Below are 15,437 nucleotides of genomic sequence, written 5' to 3'. Positions count from 1 at the left end.
TTGGCTAAGTAATCAAGCATATTTGTATATTGGTTCTTATTTTGGTGATTTTCTCTCCACCATTTGATCTTATCAAGGAAAATCAACACATTTTAGAGCAAAACTTGAGACTGATTTTTCGTTTTTGACAATATGGCAGACTATGTTCCATAGAGCACAAAAAATAATATTGCTTCCTTTCATAGCAGGAGTCCTGTACAGTAACATGTTTGAAAGACCTCACTGGAATTGTTGATATTAAGACATCTAGCAGACCAGCTATGATTGGTAGTCTGACGGATGGATCAACAGAAACTTTCTGGGAGTCAGGAGATGAAGACAAGAATAAAACAAAGAGTATAACTATAAATTGTGTTAAAGGAATTTGTGTTCGCTATGTTTCTGTTCATGTGGACAACTCTCGAGATTTGGGGGTAAGAATTCCGAATGTTGTCTCTTTGGTAGATGGTTCTATCTTTTCAGTACTTTATACTGCCACACCACAAGCATTTCCATAGGCAAGCTTCTATTTGTTCTGAACTAAAATGGTAGATTGTAGATCATGGACAAATGAGACACTCTGCACTCAGATACACAGCAGGTTTAACATCCTATGAATATTACATCTATTTAGACTAATGTAAAAGACCGTGTTTAAGTACTGTATAACTCTGAGATGGAGCTTAAAAAAATTTTGATTACACTGAACAAGCAGTACAACAAAAAAAGTTCTTCCTACATTAGAATGGTGCAGTGCAGAAAGGAGCCATTCTGCATAATACAACTGTACCAACTCTGAAGGAACTATTAATTAGTTCCACTTTCCTCTCTTGCCAAAACCTTGCAGTTTTTTCTTCATGTACAGATCCAGATCCATTTTATAAGTTGCTATTGAACCTGCTTTCACTAGTGGTTTCTGATAATGCATTCCAGATCACAACTCTGAGGGTGAGACTGGGGTGTAATTTTCATCACTCGCTCATACTTGCCTGTTTTTGCTGATTATTTTAAAATTAGTACATAGCATTATTTATTTTAAAGCACATTTTGCAATTCCCTTCAGTAACCATTGTTGAAGAATCTAACAAAAAACTTAAACAGTAGGGTAGAAGTGATGGTGGTAGGGTGATTAGGATTAATGATTTAAGCTGCATGTTTGTGCTTGTCAATTGAACTGTTGATGGTCATATCTTTACTACAGCGATACACTTTTTGTTTCCCCCTCAACGTAGAACAAGGTATCTTCAATGACCTTCTTTTCTGGAAAAGCAACCGAAGACCTAAGCAGAATTAAACAAGTAAGAATTTGGAAGAAATTGTTCTTCTTGGAAGCAAAGCTTTTTTCATTACAGTATGTTTTATTCTCTCCCCTTCCCCTTGTTGTTTGAAACATGCCTATATAAACTTTCTTCTAATTTCTTTTCCACTAGTATTACTAAAATTGTCTGTGTTTCATTGCTATTTTTCAGTTCCTTCATTAATTTGGCCTTATACACACAGAGGAACCTCGATTATCTGTCATTTGATTATCTGAATATCGGATTATTTGGCAAAATTGCAAGGTCCCGATGTTTGGCTAGCAGGAGTCCTGTTGTGTTATGTTATCCTGCTATGTTATCTGACATTTGATTATCCAGAATTCAATTAACCGAATGAAATACTCCCTGCCTGTCTCTTTTGGGTAAACTAGGTTCCTCTGTAATATGTAAGGATCAGAAGATGCAGGGCTAAATCTATAATGAGACAAGGAATTCAGGCAACAGAAATGTACATTCAATTTGATTCCCTGGCATGATAATGAAGAGATGTTGAGTTGGAGGAGAGATTTCATTTTGATATAGCTATGCATGTTCTGCAGAAAGAACCTTATGGACTAAATAGCCTTTCCTTTCTTTTGGTCTTAACTCTTTATGCTGTCTGATAGAATAGACTCTTTTAATAATATTGAGTGACTTTGTTTTTTAACAATTATTTTGCTTTTAAACATATTTAGTATATTCCCTTTCAAGAATAAACATGAATCCACTTTCATTTCTTTCTCCTGCTCTTAGACTGACATGGATTCCAGACATATGGGATGGGTAACTAGTGAACTTCCTGGAGGAGGCAATCATATTATTAAAATAGAACTCAAGGGTCCAGAGAACACACTAAGAGTCCGACAAGTCAAGGTTTTAGGATGGAAAGAAAATGAAAGCATTAAAATTGGTGGACAGATTTCAGCAAGTGTTGCTCAACAGAAGAACTGTGAAGCAGAGACCCTGCGAGTTTTCCGACTAATTACATCACAGGTATATTGTGATTGGCCTTCAAAGTCACATTTTTCTTTGATCACTGTCAAAATGCACATCTCTCTTGTCATAATGTGAATATTACCTGAAGTCACAAGTTTGTTTTTTTTCTTTCCAACTTTCAAAAATGTGCATCCTTAGAATTTCTAATTATATAGTAAAATTCAAATTAAATAACTGGAAGTCCTAAAAAGCTTGCAGGTTTGAGTATGCATCATTAAAATGCTGAGAATTGGTTCAAGGAGAGCTAAAATGATTGGAATGCTAGCCTTTATATCCAGTAGACTGGAATACAGAGATAGAAGCAATGCTTCAGTCAGCAAGAACCTGGTAAGAGCACAACTGCAAGCAGTTTTGGATACCATGCCTTAAGAGCGATATAGTGGCTCTGGATGGAATACAGCATTATGTTTACCAAGATAATATTAAAACTCCAAAGAAGATATTACAAGGGGAAATTGAAGAAACTAGTGGCAATTTATTCAGACTTTTTAACAGATAGGTTAGATGGGGGGAAATAAAAGTCTGCTGGTTGAGGAGTGCAGGGTCATGTAATCTAAACATTAGGGGCTAGACCTTTCAGGGATTGTGAGGGAACCCTTCCACTCACCTGATAAATTCTCTTCCACAACACTTGCATTCACCTGAACTCTGTTCCACAACTGCAATTAATGTTTTGTCAACTTAGTTTACAGATGAGTTTTTTTTTTAATCCAGAGCTATCTGAGGATGTGGAGCAAGTGGATCTGCTGATTAGCTATGATCTTGTTGAATGACGGAAAAGGGTCAAGGGGATTAAATGGCCTATTCCTGTTCCTGTTATTTCTCTACTGTTGTATATAACTATGATGTGGAGATGCCGGGTGTTGTACTGGGGTGGACAAAGTTAAAAATCTCACAACACCAGGTTATAGTCTAAAAGGCTTATTTGGAAGCACCAGCTTTTGGAGCGCTGCTCCTTCATCGGGTAAGTAGTGAAAGAGCAGCAGCCAAAAAGCTTGTACTTCCAGATAAACCTGTTGGACTATAACCTGGTTTTTGTGTGATTTTTAACTGTGTATAACTGGACTATCATAAGTAACCACAGTCAAGATTCCTATGGTTTTAAGCCATTCAGTCCTCAATCCATCGAGCCTTCTCTGACATTATTGGGTCACGAATGATCATCTCTTTGCCATTCTTATGCATCATCTCCATGTCCCTTTTCGAGCGCTGGTTCGAGCCAGGTCCGCGTATTGCAACCCAGTAGGCCCATTCTACCCTTACCTGGCTTGATCCAGCCTCCAAATTCAATAACTGCGGAAGCCATTATTCAAGGAACCTTATAAGCTGGCCGCCGCCTTCCTGTTCGGGAAGGCCCAGCAAATGAATATTTTTTCGCCGACCTCGATTCTCGAGGTCGTCAATATGATTCTCTAAGTTCCGGACTCGCTGCTCGAGAATCCGGACCCGATCCACAGCCGATTCTGCAATGGCCTCTGAGGTCGCGGCCTTTAGCTCTGCCCCTCTGACTCGGCATTCAATTTCTTCGATGTCTCGGCCGTGCTTTTGTAGCGCGGCCGAGAATGAATTCCATCGACTTCGGGACTCTTCTTTGAAAGCATCGATCTTCGCATCGAGTTTGGAGATTATTTTTGCGAGGCTCGCCACCATAGGTAAATCCCCTGGGGTGACTGCGGACACTTCTGCTGCAGCTGAGGAGGGTGGGGAAGGGGCTCCTGTCTGCTGAGAACTGTTTAAATTTAGTATTAAACCACTAATTACATTAAATAAAAACCATTTTTAATTGATTTGGTGAGTGTGGTGGAGGAGGGTGGCCCACATTGCCTAGGTCTTGGGAGGAGCACTATAGACTCAGACTTGCTGAGTCGCCGCCATCTTTGATCCCCCTTCTCCATGTCCCTTGATGTCATTAGTCTCCAGAGGAAGCATCTACATCCACTTTGTCACACTTGCCAGAGTTTTGTAAACTTCAGTGAGATCAACCCTCATTCTTTGAAACTCTAGGATATGAAGACCAGGTTTCTTCACCCTTTCTTCACAATGCAATCTTGCTATCCCAGGGAGTAACTTGTTAAATCTCTGTTGCACACCCTCAGTGGCAAATCTATCCTTCTTTATGTAAGGGAAGCAAACCTGTATAGTATATTCCAGTTGAAGCCTTACCAAGATTCTAAACTACTGGATCATGGCATCTTTACATCTGTTCCTAATCCCCTTGTGATGAAGACCAACAAACTATTTACCCTCCTAACTGCTTGCTGTACCTACATGCTAACTTTAGTGACTTGAAACCTGAGTCTTTTTGGACACCTGCATTTTCCAACCTTTCACCATTCAAGAAGTATACTACCTAACTTCATTTTACACCAAAATGAATAACTTCATACTTAATCCATCGGCTATATTTGAGCCCATTTATTTCCCCTTATAAGTACTTTTCAAGTCATCTTGCTTCCTCCTTACAATACATATGCACACCCAGCTTGGTGTCATCAACAAATTTGGAAATATTACTTTTGGCCCTCTCACCCAAATAATTTTGTGTAAATTTTGAACAGCTGTGGACTTAGCACTGACCCTTCTTGTACGTTACTATCAACAACCTGCTATCCTGAGAATAATCCATGTATTCCTCTCTGCTTTCTGTTTGTTCGCCAATTCTCAGTTTGTACTCAGATATTTCCTCCATCCCACGTAGTGTCATTTTTATTTACTAACATCCAATATGTGAGACATTATCGAAAGACTTCTGAAAATATAAAGCACCACGTCCACTGGTTCTCATTTATCAATGCTACATGTAGTATGTCAAATGTTATTCTGTTTTGTAAACCTGCCTGATGTTATCATTATTTTTAAATATCCAGTTATCCTATTCTTTATAATAGATTTTAACATTGTCCTATTATTGTCACCTTGAAAGGGCTGTAGTTCACTTCCTTCATCCCTACATATAATTGCGGGTTACAGTTGCTACTTTCTAATTTGCAGAAACCTTTCCAGAAAGATAATTCCTAATATATCTGCTATCTCTCTAGCCACAACCTCCAACAGTCTGGTATCAATTTTATGAAGTCCAGATGATTTAGCAAGTTTCAATCCAGATAACTAAGTGCTATCTTTTTGATCATATTCATTTTGTCTAGTTTCCCAGTTCCATTGTCCCTTGGTCACTTAGAATTTCTAGATTTTCAAAATCATCATCCGTGAATATGGACACACAGTCATTTAATTTTTCTTCCATTTCCCTGTTCTCTGCTGAGTTCTATCCGCACCAATAACGTGCTCACATTTGTTCCTAATCCAGTCACCTTGCAGCTTGTCTCCACAATGGCAATTAGTAATAGACGTTGACTTCAGATGGTACATGCAAATCATCTATCAGTTCAGATGAAGTGCCTTTACTTCAGGTTTGTCTTTTTTTTTAAGCAGCATTCTTCATTCTTATCTTGTTTCTTGTGTGTTTATGTCTCATCTATCTTTTTTATTGCTATTTTTAACCAGTTTTGCTTTCCCCAAATTTGAAATCACTCTTGGGTTCCCATTTGTCCATCAATCTAGTTTAAACCCTTCCCGACAGCACTTGTGAAACTCCTTGCCGAGCTGTTAGTCTTGATTGTGCTGATCCGTCCTCCTTGTGCAGCTCCCACGTGCCTCAGAAGCGGTCCCAATGCTTCAAGCTCCAGTTTCTTTTGCAAGTGGGACACGTTACGCATATATGGTCATTTGGGTTACTGGTAATATCTACGACTTATGATATAATGCAGAATACACATTCCAAACAACCAAGCTGTCGTGTTTTAACTTCATTTGACTTAGCCTTAACTGAATAAATCTTACAAATTCATAAACTTTCCTCATATTGATAAATCCAACTAATACCTAATACAATTTATTAGTTGCAATAAACTTCACTTAAAGCATTTTCCCCCTATGTAGTCAATTCCCACATAATTCACTACTCGCTGTCTCACTCGGATGGCATCCCCTAATTGTGCACCCCTTACTGACTGCAGTTTGAAAAATCTGTCTCATAAATTCTCTGAAGAGTCATTAGTTTCAGTAATTAGCACCAATTGAACCAACAGCTTTGAGCTAAATGATAGATAATTGCCACCACCACGCAATTTAATTTACTTAAATGTTACTACTTCTGTGTCAGTGTCTGACTCCTCATCGTGTATATTTAAATTTTAAAAAGATTTAGCATAATTTGCCATGTCAACCTAATTAGTTCCTTGTTTTATACCAAAAAAAACTAAAGGATTGCCACCACGCAGATACATTCCGCCACCCCCACCCAAAAGGCCTTTTGCAAAGCCCGTTCCCTCCTGGATGCCTTGGTCCACTCCAATATCTCCTCAGACCCCACGGCACCTTTCCATGCAATCACAGAAGGTGTAACACCTCCCTGTTTACTTCCTCCCTCTTCACTACCCAAAGCCCTACACACACCTTCCAGGTGAAGCAGCGATTAACCCGCACTTCACTTAATCTCGTCCACTCTATTCAATGCTCACAATGTGATCTCCTCTGTGTTGGGGAGTGCAGACTGAGCAACTGCTTTGCAAAATGTTTGTTCTGTCTGCAAAAAACTATCCTAAGCTTCCAGTTGCCTGCCATTTCAACACGCCACAGTATTCCCTAGCCAGTATCTCTGTAGTGCTCCAGCAAAGCTCAGCGCAAGCTGGGAGAACAACACCCCATTTTTTTCCATTTGGAAACCCTGTAAACTCTGGACTCCATGTCAAGTTCAGCAATTTTTAGGGCTTGAGCACCTTCTTCCATGTCCTATTCCAGACCCCCCACACCAGACCTTGTCATCACATGGGCTGCTAACACCAAGCAACCCATTGTCAACACAAATGGTCCCCATTAGCAGCTGTTCATCCTCCCAGACTGACCTTTTAATTCTTCCTTTGTTTGTTCAACTTTTTTTCTCCTCTCTTCCTCTTTGGATAAATTGAATCTCCACCTATCAATTGGTCCTCCCCCTCCCCCCTCCCCACCCTCCCCCTCCCCCCTCCCCACCCTCCCCCTCCCCCCTCCCCACCCTCCCCCTCCCCCCTCCCCACCCTCCCCCTCCCCCCTCCCCCCTCCCCACCCTCCCCCTCCCCCCTCCCCACCCCCTCTTTAACATATATATTGACCTTTTCCCAGATACAATCAATTCTGAAGAAGGGTCATTTGACCCAAACCATTAACTCTCCACAGATGCTGCCAGACCTGAAATTTTCCAGCAATTTCTGTTTGTGTTCTTGTTCCTTATTTCTATCAACTTGTGAATGTGTGCCCCTTACTGATTCCAACTTGCATTATGTCCTGTGCACCATTCACCCCAGGGTTTGCTAACTTCCAGAAGCTCTCAGTACACGAATACTTCAATTTTAAAGTTGCTTATTTACATGTTTACATTTCTCCATGACATGCCCGCATGCAGGCTTTCTTCACCCCTTGCCTTGTCAATTTCTCTAAGCTTCCCAATTATCCTCCTGAGACTTCTATACTGTCTTCCAATTGCATCCCCCAATTCACCACTGATTTCCTTGTTTTTACCTGTCTCTAGTATTGCCTCCGTTAATCTTGTTAAGCCTCCACCTTTCTAGGCACTCCTGAAACCCGTCTCATTGACCAAGCATTTTGCACCTGACATACTGTCTCTTCCTTTCGTTTGATCATTTTTGTCAAATCATACTTCTGTTGTGTGCCTTCAGATGCTTGTTTTAAAGACCTATGTAACTCCAAGATATTGGATATCTAAAAGTTTCATAGCATAATGGATGAGTTTCTTTAGAGGTTGAGTAATAGAATTAGGTAGCTTTTGCCTGTTGAAATAAACCTTGCATCTGTTGAAGTTACAAAAATGCAACATGCAGAGGCTGGTGTCAAGGATACCTCCTTGAAGGATACTAAAGGTAAAGGATTCAGAAGAGTTTATTACTCAAGATGCCACAGTTATAATTAGGAAAACAAAAATTGAAACCAAGTCAAAAATTGAGCAGGATTGCAGCGGTGCAGAGGAGGCTGGTGTGTTGTCAGCTGTCAAAGGCAACAGAGAGGTCACAAAGGTAAATTGACCATAGTCAGAAGATGCCATGTGCGATTTTGCTTAAGACTGTTTTTCTGTGATGGGGCAAAAAACTTATTCGAGAGGTATTTACAGGAAGCTGGCCGAGAGTTTGAGCCAATAATACATTAAGGGATATTGGGAATAGGTGGTAATTTTCAAGGACAAGGCTTTCAGGTTCTATTTATTGAAGCAAGTCTTACTGACTGGTTTTGAATGCAAGGTGGGTAGTGGTTAAGAAGGAACCATTTATAATTGCAGCACAGAAGTTCATTTAATTTATTGTATCTTCAAAGTTTGAGAGAAGATTTGTAGCTCGGGTGCTCGTTGTTGTGGTTCTGTTCGCCGAGCTGAGAATTTGTATTGTAGACGTTTCGTCCCCTGTCTAGGTGACATCCTCAGTGCTTGGGAGCCTCCTGTGAAGCGCTTCTGTGATCTTTCCTCTGGCATTTGTAGTGGTTGCAATCTGCCGCTTCTGGTTGTCAGTTCCAGCTGTCCGCTGCAGTGGTCGGTATATTGGATCCAGATCGATGTGCTTATTGATTGAATCTGTGGCTGAGTGCCATGCCTCTAGGAATTGTACCTGTACTGGTCTTTGCCAGAGTAATCCGAAACTAATTCCACTGCCCTCTTTCTCATGTACTGTATATTCTCTACTTCAAATATTTTCTTGCTCTTCCACTAAAAGAAGCTGTACCATTTATAGAGTCATAGAGATGTACAGCATGGAAAGAGACCCTTCGGTCCAACCCGTCCATGCTGACCAGATATCCCAACCCAATCTAGTCCCACCTGCCAGCACCCATAACCCTCCAAACCCTTTCTGTTCATATACCCATCCAAATGCCTCTTAAATGTTGCAATTGTACCAGCCTCCACCACTTTATCTGGCAGCTCATTCCATGCATGTACCACCCTCTGTGTGAAAAAGTTGCCCCGTATGTCTCTCTTATATCTTTCCACTCTCACCCTAAACCTATGCCCTCTAGTTCTGGACTCCCCGACCACAGGGAAAAGACTTTGCTTATTTACCCTATTCCTGCCCCTCATAATTTTGTAAACCTCTATAAGGTCACCCCTCAGCCTCCAACGCCCCAGGGAAAACAGCCCCAGCCTGTTCAGCCTCTCCCTATAAATCAAATCCTCCAATCTGGCAACATACTTGTAAATCTTTTCTGAACCCTTTCAAGTTTCACAACATCTTTCCAATAGGAAGGAGACCAGAATTGCATGCAATATTCCAACAGTGGTCTAACCAATATCCTGTACAGTAGCAACATGACCTCCCAACTCCTGTACTCAATACTTTGACCAATGAAGAAAAGCATACCAAACGCCGCGTTCACTATCCTATCTACCTGCGACTCCACTTTCAAGGAGCTATGAACCTGCACTCCAAGGTCTCTTTGTTCAGCAACACTCCCTAGGACCTTACCATTAAGTGTATAAGTCCTAAGATTTGCTTTCCCAAAATACAGCACCTCGCATTTATCTGAATTAAACTTCATCTGCCACTCCTCAGCCCATTGGCCCACCTGGTCAAGATCCTGTTGTAATCTGAGGTAACCCTCTTCGCTGTCCACGACACCTCCAAGTTTGGTGTCATCTGCAAACTGACTAACTATACCTCTTATGCTCGCATCCAAATCATTTATGTAAATGACAAACAGTAGAGGACCCAGCACCGATCCTTGTGGCACTCCACTGGTCACAGGGCTCCAGTCTGAAAAACAACCCTCCACACCGCCTTCTGTCTTCTACCTTTGAGCCAGTTCAGTATCCAAATGGCTAGTTCTCCCTGTATTCTGTGAAATGTAACTTTGCTAATCAGTCTCCCAAGGGGAACCTTATCGAACACCTTACTGAAGTCCATTATAGATCACATCTACCCCTCTGCCCTCATCAGTCCTCTTTGTTACTTCCCCAAAAAATTCAATCAAGTTTGTCCCTCAGGAGTCCCTTCAACACATTGCCCACCACCAACGTCAGGCTTACTGGTCTATAGTTCCCTGGCTTGTCCTTTCCAGCTGCCTTAAACATTATTATGACAGAGATAGCAAACTATACTAAGGGCGGCACGGTGGCTGAGTGGTTAGCACTGCTGCCTCACAGCATCAGAGACCCGGGTTCAATTCCTGCCTCGGGCGACTGTCTGTGTGGAGTTTGCACATTCTCCCCGTGTCTGCGTGGGTTTTCTCCGGGTGCTCCGGTTTCCTCTCTCAGTCCAAAGATGTGCAGGTCAGGTGCATTGGCCATGCTAAATTGCCCGTAGTGTTAGGTGAAGGGGTAAATGTAGGGGAATGGGTCTGGGTAGGTTGCTGTTCGGAGGGTCAGTGTGGACTTGTTGGGCCGAAGGGCCTGTTTCCACACTGGAGGAAATCTAAATCAGCCTCACTATTACTGTATTTGCAAAGCAATGAGCTTAAAACATTCAAAAACTCTCAAACTGATCTAGGATGCCATGTTAATAACTTAAACAAAAATTAACAATCCATTGTTAAGAATCGGTAGTAACTTTCCAAGCCAGTTTCCAACAGATATAAGTCTTTTGTCCTTTTATTGTATATAAAAGCTATGATTCAAAGTTCAATTCTCAACTTCAACTCACTTTTTTAAATAAAAAATGTGAAAAGAAAAGAAATGCTTTCAACACACTGCCTCATTTAGTTCTACTGGCTTACCATTTCATATTCCTAACAAGTATTTAAAGAGCTTTCTCATTATTTCTAATATTAGTGACTGGCAAGGAATCGTCAATTTAAGACATTGATTCTGTAAATATCATAAATTGTTTTGCCCTCCTTTCCCTTCTCAATCCTCCAATATTTCAAATCCATTATTAAATGTCATTTATCCTTTTCTATTCCTGTATTTGGTCTGGCCCCATAACTATAGTTTACCATCCCAAGCGCCATTCTGATGAAGATATGCTGTGGTTTTTAAGATTCCTTCTATAATTAGGTTGAACTCTGTTTTTAATTTTCAGTGTTCCTTCATTTGATAAAACTGAATAAGTTAAGCTTTTTGATATGTTGCTAACTTTGGGAAAACTTTTGCAGGTGTTTGGCAAATTGATTTGTGGTGATGCAGAACCCACACCTGAACAAGAAGACAAAACTATTTTGTCTTCACCAGAGGGTGAAGAAAAGGTACAATTATGTCCTATATCTACAAATATATGCTGTTTCCGCAAAGTAAATATTTATTTTTCAGTAACAACATTTCTTACTTATAATCATATGCCATCTTGTTTTGAAAAAGGCATCTGATGCTGATTTGAAGGAACACATGGTTGGAATCATATTTAGCAGAAGCAAGCTAACGAATCTCCAGAAACAGGTTTGATATGAATAATTTTCGTATTTTTCATGGAGTCATTTTATGTACTACATTGTTTCATAGTTCAGTGCAATCTACTTCAAGCTGTTATTCCTCCATGACACCCCATTGCTTAGTAGCTGCCCAGTGCAGTGCTGTGCTGTACTGTAATTGAATATCCAGAGAAAATTGTCAGCTAAACCTGTTTGTGTATTTCAGTAATTATTCATCTTTTATCTATTAGAAGAGTTTGAGCTGTTTGAGCTGGCTGCACTTCAGATAGAAGAGCAAAAGACTTGGTTTTCAGAATGAAATGTGTGGTGTTATCTTTTTGTTTATTTTGTATATTCAGTATAAACATACTTTCATCTCATCAAGGTTAGTCTTTTCCGTATTCTCAGGCATTGGGACAGTCTCCCCATACTAGGAATTTAAGTTTTTCTTTGAATACTGACATCAACATTTTCTAGAGTGTCGACCAAGGAACAGACTTGTATTGAAGAAAGTTCGCATGCTATGGGCTTAGTTAAAATATGAACGCAAAGCAATGTCAAACATAGATCAGCTCAGCTGGTGGTAGCTTCAGCGAACATTTTCTAAGATCTATGTAACCTTACCATTCAATTCTACTTGAAAGATGATTATAATTTGCAATTTTTATTCAAGTCCAAGACATTCTCTTTTACATACTGGATCAGGTTTTAATTCAATGTTCTAGTCAAGCTAAGGAATAAAAGTGAGTTCATAACAGGACTGAACTTTATTCTATTGAGAAAGCTCCAGCCTCATATCCAAGAAACTGTACCACAAAAATGCTCAACAGATAAATGTCCACAGCTAAGAAGTAGAGAATTCCAACAGTTGAGTAAAGAACTCTCTCTCCATCTCAGTCCTACATGCTCAACCTCCGTCTTGTGAGACTGTGGACGTGACACATCTCCCAAAATCAATCCTGTTCAGTCCCTCACGGATTTTATGTTCCAACTAGTCTTATCTCATCCTTTTAAACTTTAGAAAATACAAGTAGAGTTGACTCAATTTTTCCTCAAAGGACAGTCCGTTCATCCCAGGAATCTATCTAGTCAGCCTTCATTTAAGGCAAATACATCTTCCCGCTAGTGAATAAACCTAAATTATACCATGTACTCTAGGTATTTTCTCACCAAGTGTGAGTGAAGAAAGACGTGCTTATTTCTCCCATTTATGACAAAGAGATTGAATTATATCCAGCCATTTATCATCTTAAGTACTTGATGTATTGCGTGTCAACTTTTTGGGATTCGTTTGCAAGGGCATTAAGAACCCAGTGGATACCAGTATTTCCCCAACAGTTACCATTTTTAAACTTATTCTGTCCAATTTTCCTACCAAAGTGTATACTTCACACTTTTCTGTGAAATTCAGTTTGCTGCTTTGTAGTCCACTCCCCAACCAATCAATTCCCCTCCCAGATTTGTAGTTTGTAACTGGTGATTACCTCTCCAAACAGGTGTGTGCACATATAGTTCAAGCCATACGCATGGAAGCCACACGTGTGCGAGAAGAATGGGAGCACGCCATATCTAGCAAGGAAAATGCAAATTCTCAACCAAATGATGAGGATGCTTCTTCGGATGCATACTGTTTTGAACTGCTCTCTATGGTGCTTGCTCTAAGTGGTTCCAATGTTGGAAGACAATACTTGGCCCAACAGCTCACGTTATTGCAAGATCTGTTCTCTTTGCTGCATACTGCTTCACCCAGGGTACAAAGACAGGTCAGTGTTGGTTTTATTTCAATCAATTTTAAACTTTAGTAAAGCAGAAAATCATTTGTTCCTAGTTTACTAATTTAATGTACTAACATTGCTTAAATTTAGAAATATGCTTTTTTGACTCTGTGAACTATTGCAGCAATAGATTGAACAGCCATATGGAACTTCATTTGCAGGTGACATCTTTACTGCGCCGTGTACTACCAGAAGTGACACCAGTGCGTCTTGCCAGTATAATAGGTGTGAAATCTCTTCCACCAGCAGACATCAGTGACATCATTCATTCCACAGAGAAAGGAGATTGGAATAAGTTAGGAATTTTGGACATGTTTTTGGGCTGCATTTCCAAAGCGCTCACTGTGCAGCTAAAAGCCAAAGGGTGTAATTTTCCTGGCACGGTTGCTGGGAAGGGTGTAACCACGGTTACGTTACCATCAGTCTTCAACTCTGGGTAAGAATGACTTTTCCAAATTGTACTTTGTTCTCATTCAACTAATAATGAAATCAGTATTCTAGTTAACACTTATTGTTAGGTGTGTTGTTTTAGTTATATTATGGATTGTATATTGTGTAGCAGTTTACCTCTGGTAAACTGAAAAGTCTTGTAAGACCATGAAGGGGTTCTGATTGTTTATCATTCAGACACAGGGTGTGTATATTGCTGGCAAGATCTGTAGTTATTTTCTCACCCTTTTTTTGCCCTAGGAAGGTGGTAGTGATCTTCATCTTGCCATCTTCAACTGCTGGTGTCTATGTAGTGTAGGTGCTGCTAGAGAGGGTTTTCCAGGGCCTTGACCTGCAAAGATGATAGGAAGAGTGATATATATCAAAATTAGAATAATCTGTGATTTGGAGAGGAACTTTGTGATGATGGTGGTTCCATTTGCCTGCTGCCCGCGTTAGAGGTGCAGTCAAAGTACTAAATGGAATTTGTGTAATTGAATACAGCATTAAGGTATCAGATCTTGTGGTGGCAGAGCATTTTGGTGATAGTGACCACAACTGCCTCACATTCTACATAGCTATGGAGAAGGAGAGGATTAGGCAAAATGGGAGGATATTTAATTGGGGAAGAGGAAGCTATGATGCAATTAGACATGAGTTAGGAAGCATGGATTGGGAGCAATTGTTCCATGGTAAAGGCACTATAGACATGTGGAGACTGTTTAAGGAACAGTTGTTGCAAGTGATGAATAAATACGTCCCTCTGAGACAGGCAAGAAGTGGTAAGATAAAGGAACCTTGGATGACGAGAATAGTGGAGCTTTTCGTCAAAAGGAAAAAGGTAGCTTATATAAGGTGGAGGAAGCTAGGGTCAAGCTCAGCTCTAGAGAATTACAGGCAGGCGAGGAAGGAGCTCAAAAATGGTCTGAGGAGAGCCAGGAGGGGGCACGAGAAAGGCTTGGCAGAACGGATTAGGGAGAACACAAAGGCATTTTACACTTATGTGAAGAATAAGAGAATGGTCAAAGAAAGAGTAGGGCCGATCAGGGATAGCATAGGGAATTTGTGTGTAGAGACTGAGGAGGTAGGGGAAGCCCTAAATGAGTTTTTTGCTTCTTTCCTTGGCTCTGTCAAGGGCTCTGACCTTGGGCCTCTGTTGTTTGTAATTTTTATTAATGACTTGAGGGGATTGAAGGATGGGTCAGCAAGTTTGCAGATGACACAAAGGTTGGAGGTGTCGTTGACAGTATAGAGGGCAGTTGTAGGCTGCAGTGGGACATTGACAGGATGCAGAGATGGGTTGAGAGGTGGCAGATGGAGTTCAACCTGGATAAATGCGAGGTGATGCATTTTGGAAGGTCGAATTTGAAAGCTGAGTATAGGATTAAGGATAGGATTCTTGGCAGTGTGAAGGAACAGAGGGATCTTGGGGTGCAGGTACATAGATCCCTTAAAATGGCCACCCAAGTGGACAGGGTTGTTAAGAAAGCATATGGTGTTTTGGCTTTCATTAACAGGGGGATTGAGTTTAAGAGTCGTGAGATCTTGTTGCAGCTCTATAAAAGTTTGGTTAGACTGCACT

At 40.6% G+C, this 15,437-nt stretch overlaps 1 protein-coding gene across 14 annotated transcripts in view; it reads left to right on the top strand.

The window, feature by feature from the left end:
• mycbp2 (MYC binding protein 2) overlaps nt 1–15,437 on the top strand; it is a 256,550-nt gene that overhangs the window by 219,434 nt on the left and 21,679 nt on the right. For 13 of the 14 annotated variants that reach the window (XM_087987962.1, XM_087987958.1, XM_087987960.1 and 10 more), the window contains 7 exons: nt 186–413; nt 1,212–1,277; nt 2,031–2,270; nt 11,400–11,489; nt 11,602–11,679; nt 13,148–13,414; nt 13,588–13,862. In XM_087987962.1, the coding sequence (XP_087844088.1) occupies nt 186–413; nt 1,212–1,277; nt 2,031–2,270; nt 11,400–11,489; nt 11,602–11,679; nt 13,148–13,414; nt 13,588–13,862 (1,244 nt within the window). The remainder of the gene's footprint in view (nt 1–185; nt 414–1,211; nt 1,278–2,030; nt 2,271–11,399; nt 11,490–11,601; nt 11,680–13,147; nt 13,415–13,587; nt 13,863–15,437) is intronic. The other variant, XM_087987956.1, reaches the window with a different exon arrangement.

The sequence above is a fragment of the Chiloscyllium plagiosum genome, unplaced genomic scaffold, assembly GCF_037043375.1.
Source record: "Chiloscyllium plagiosum isolate Xiang-an unplaced genomic scaffold, Cpla_swu_hap1 HiC_scaffold_6, whole genome shotgun sequence".
NCBI lineage: Eukaryota > Metazoa > Chordata > Chondrichthyes > Orectolobiformes > Hemiscylliidae > Chiloscyllium > Chiloscyllium plagiosum.
The sequence above is the reverse complement of the archived record's forward strand: the minus strand, read 5'-3'. Positions and strand labels throughout refer to the sequence as shown.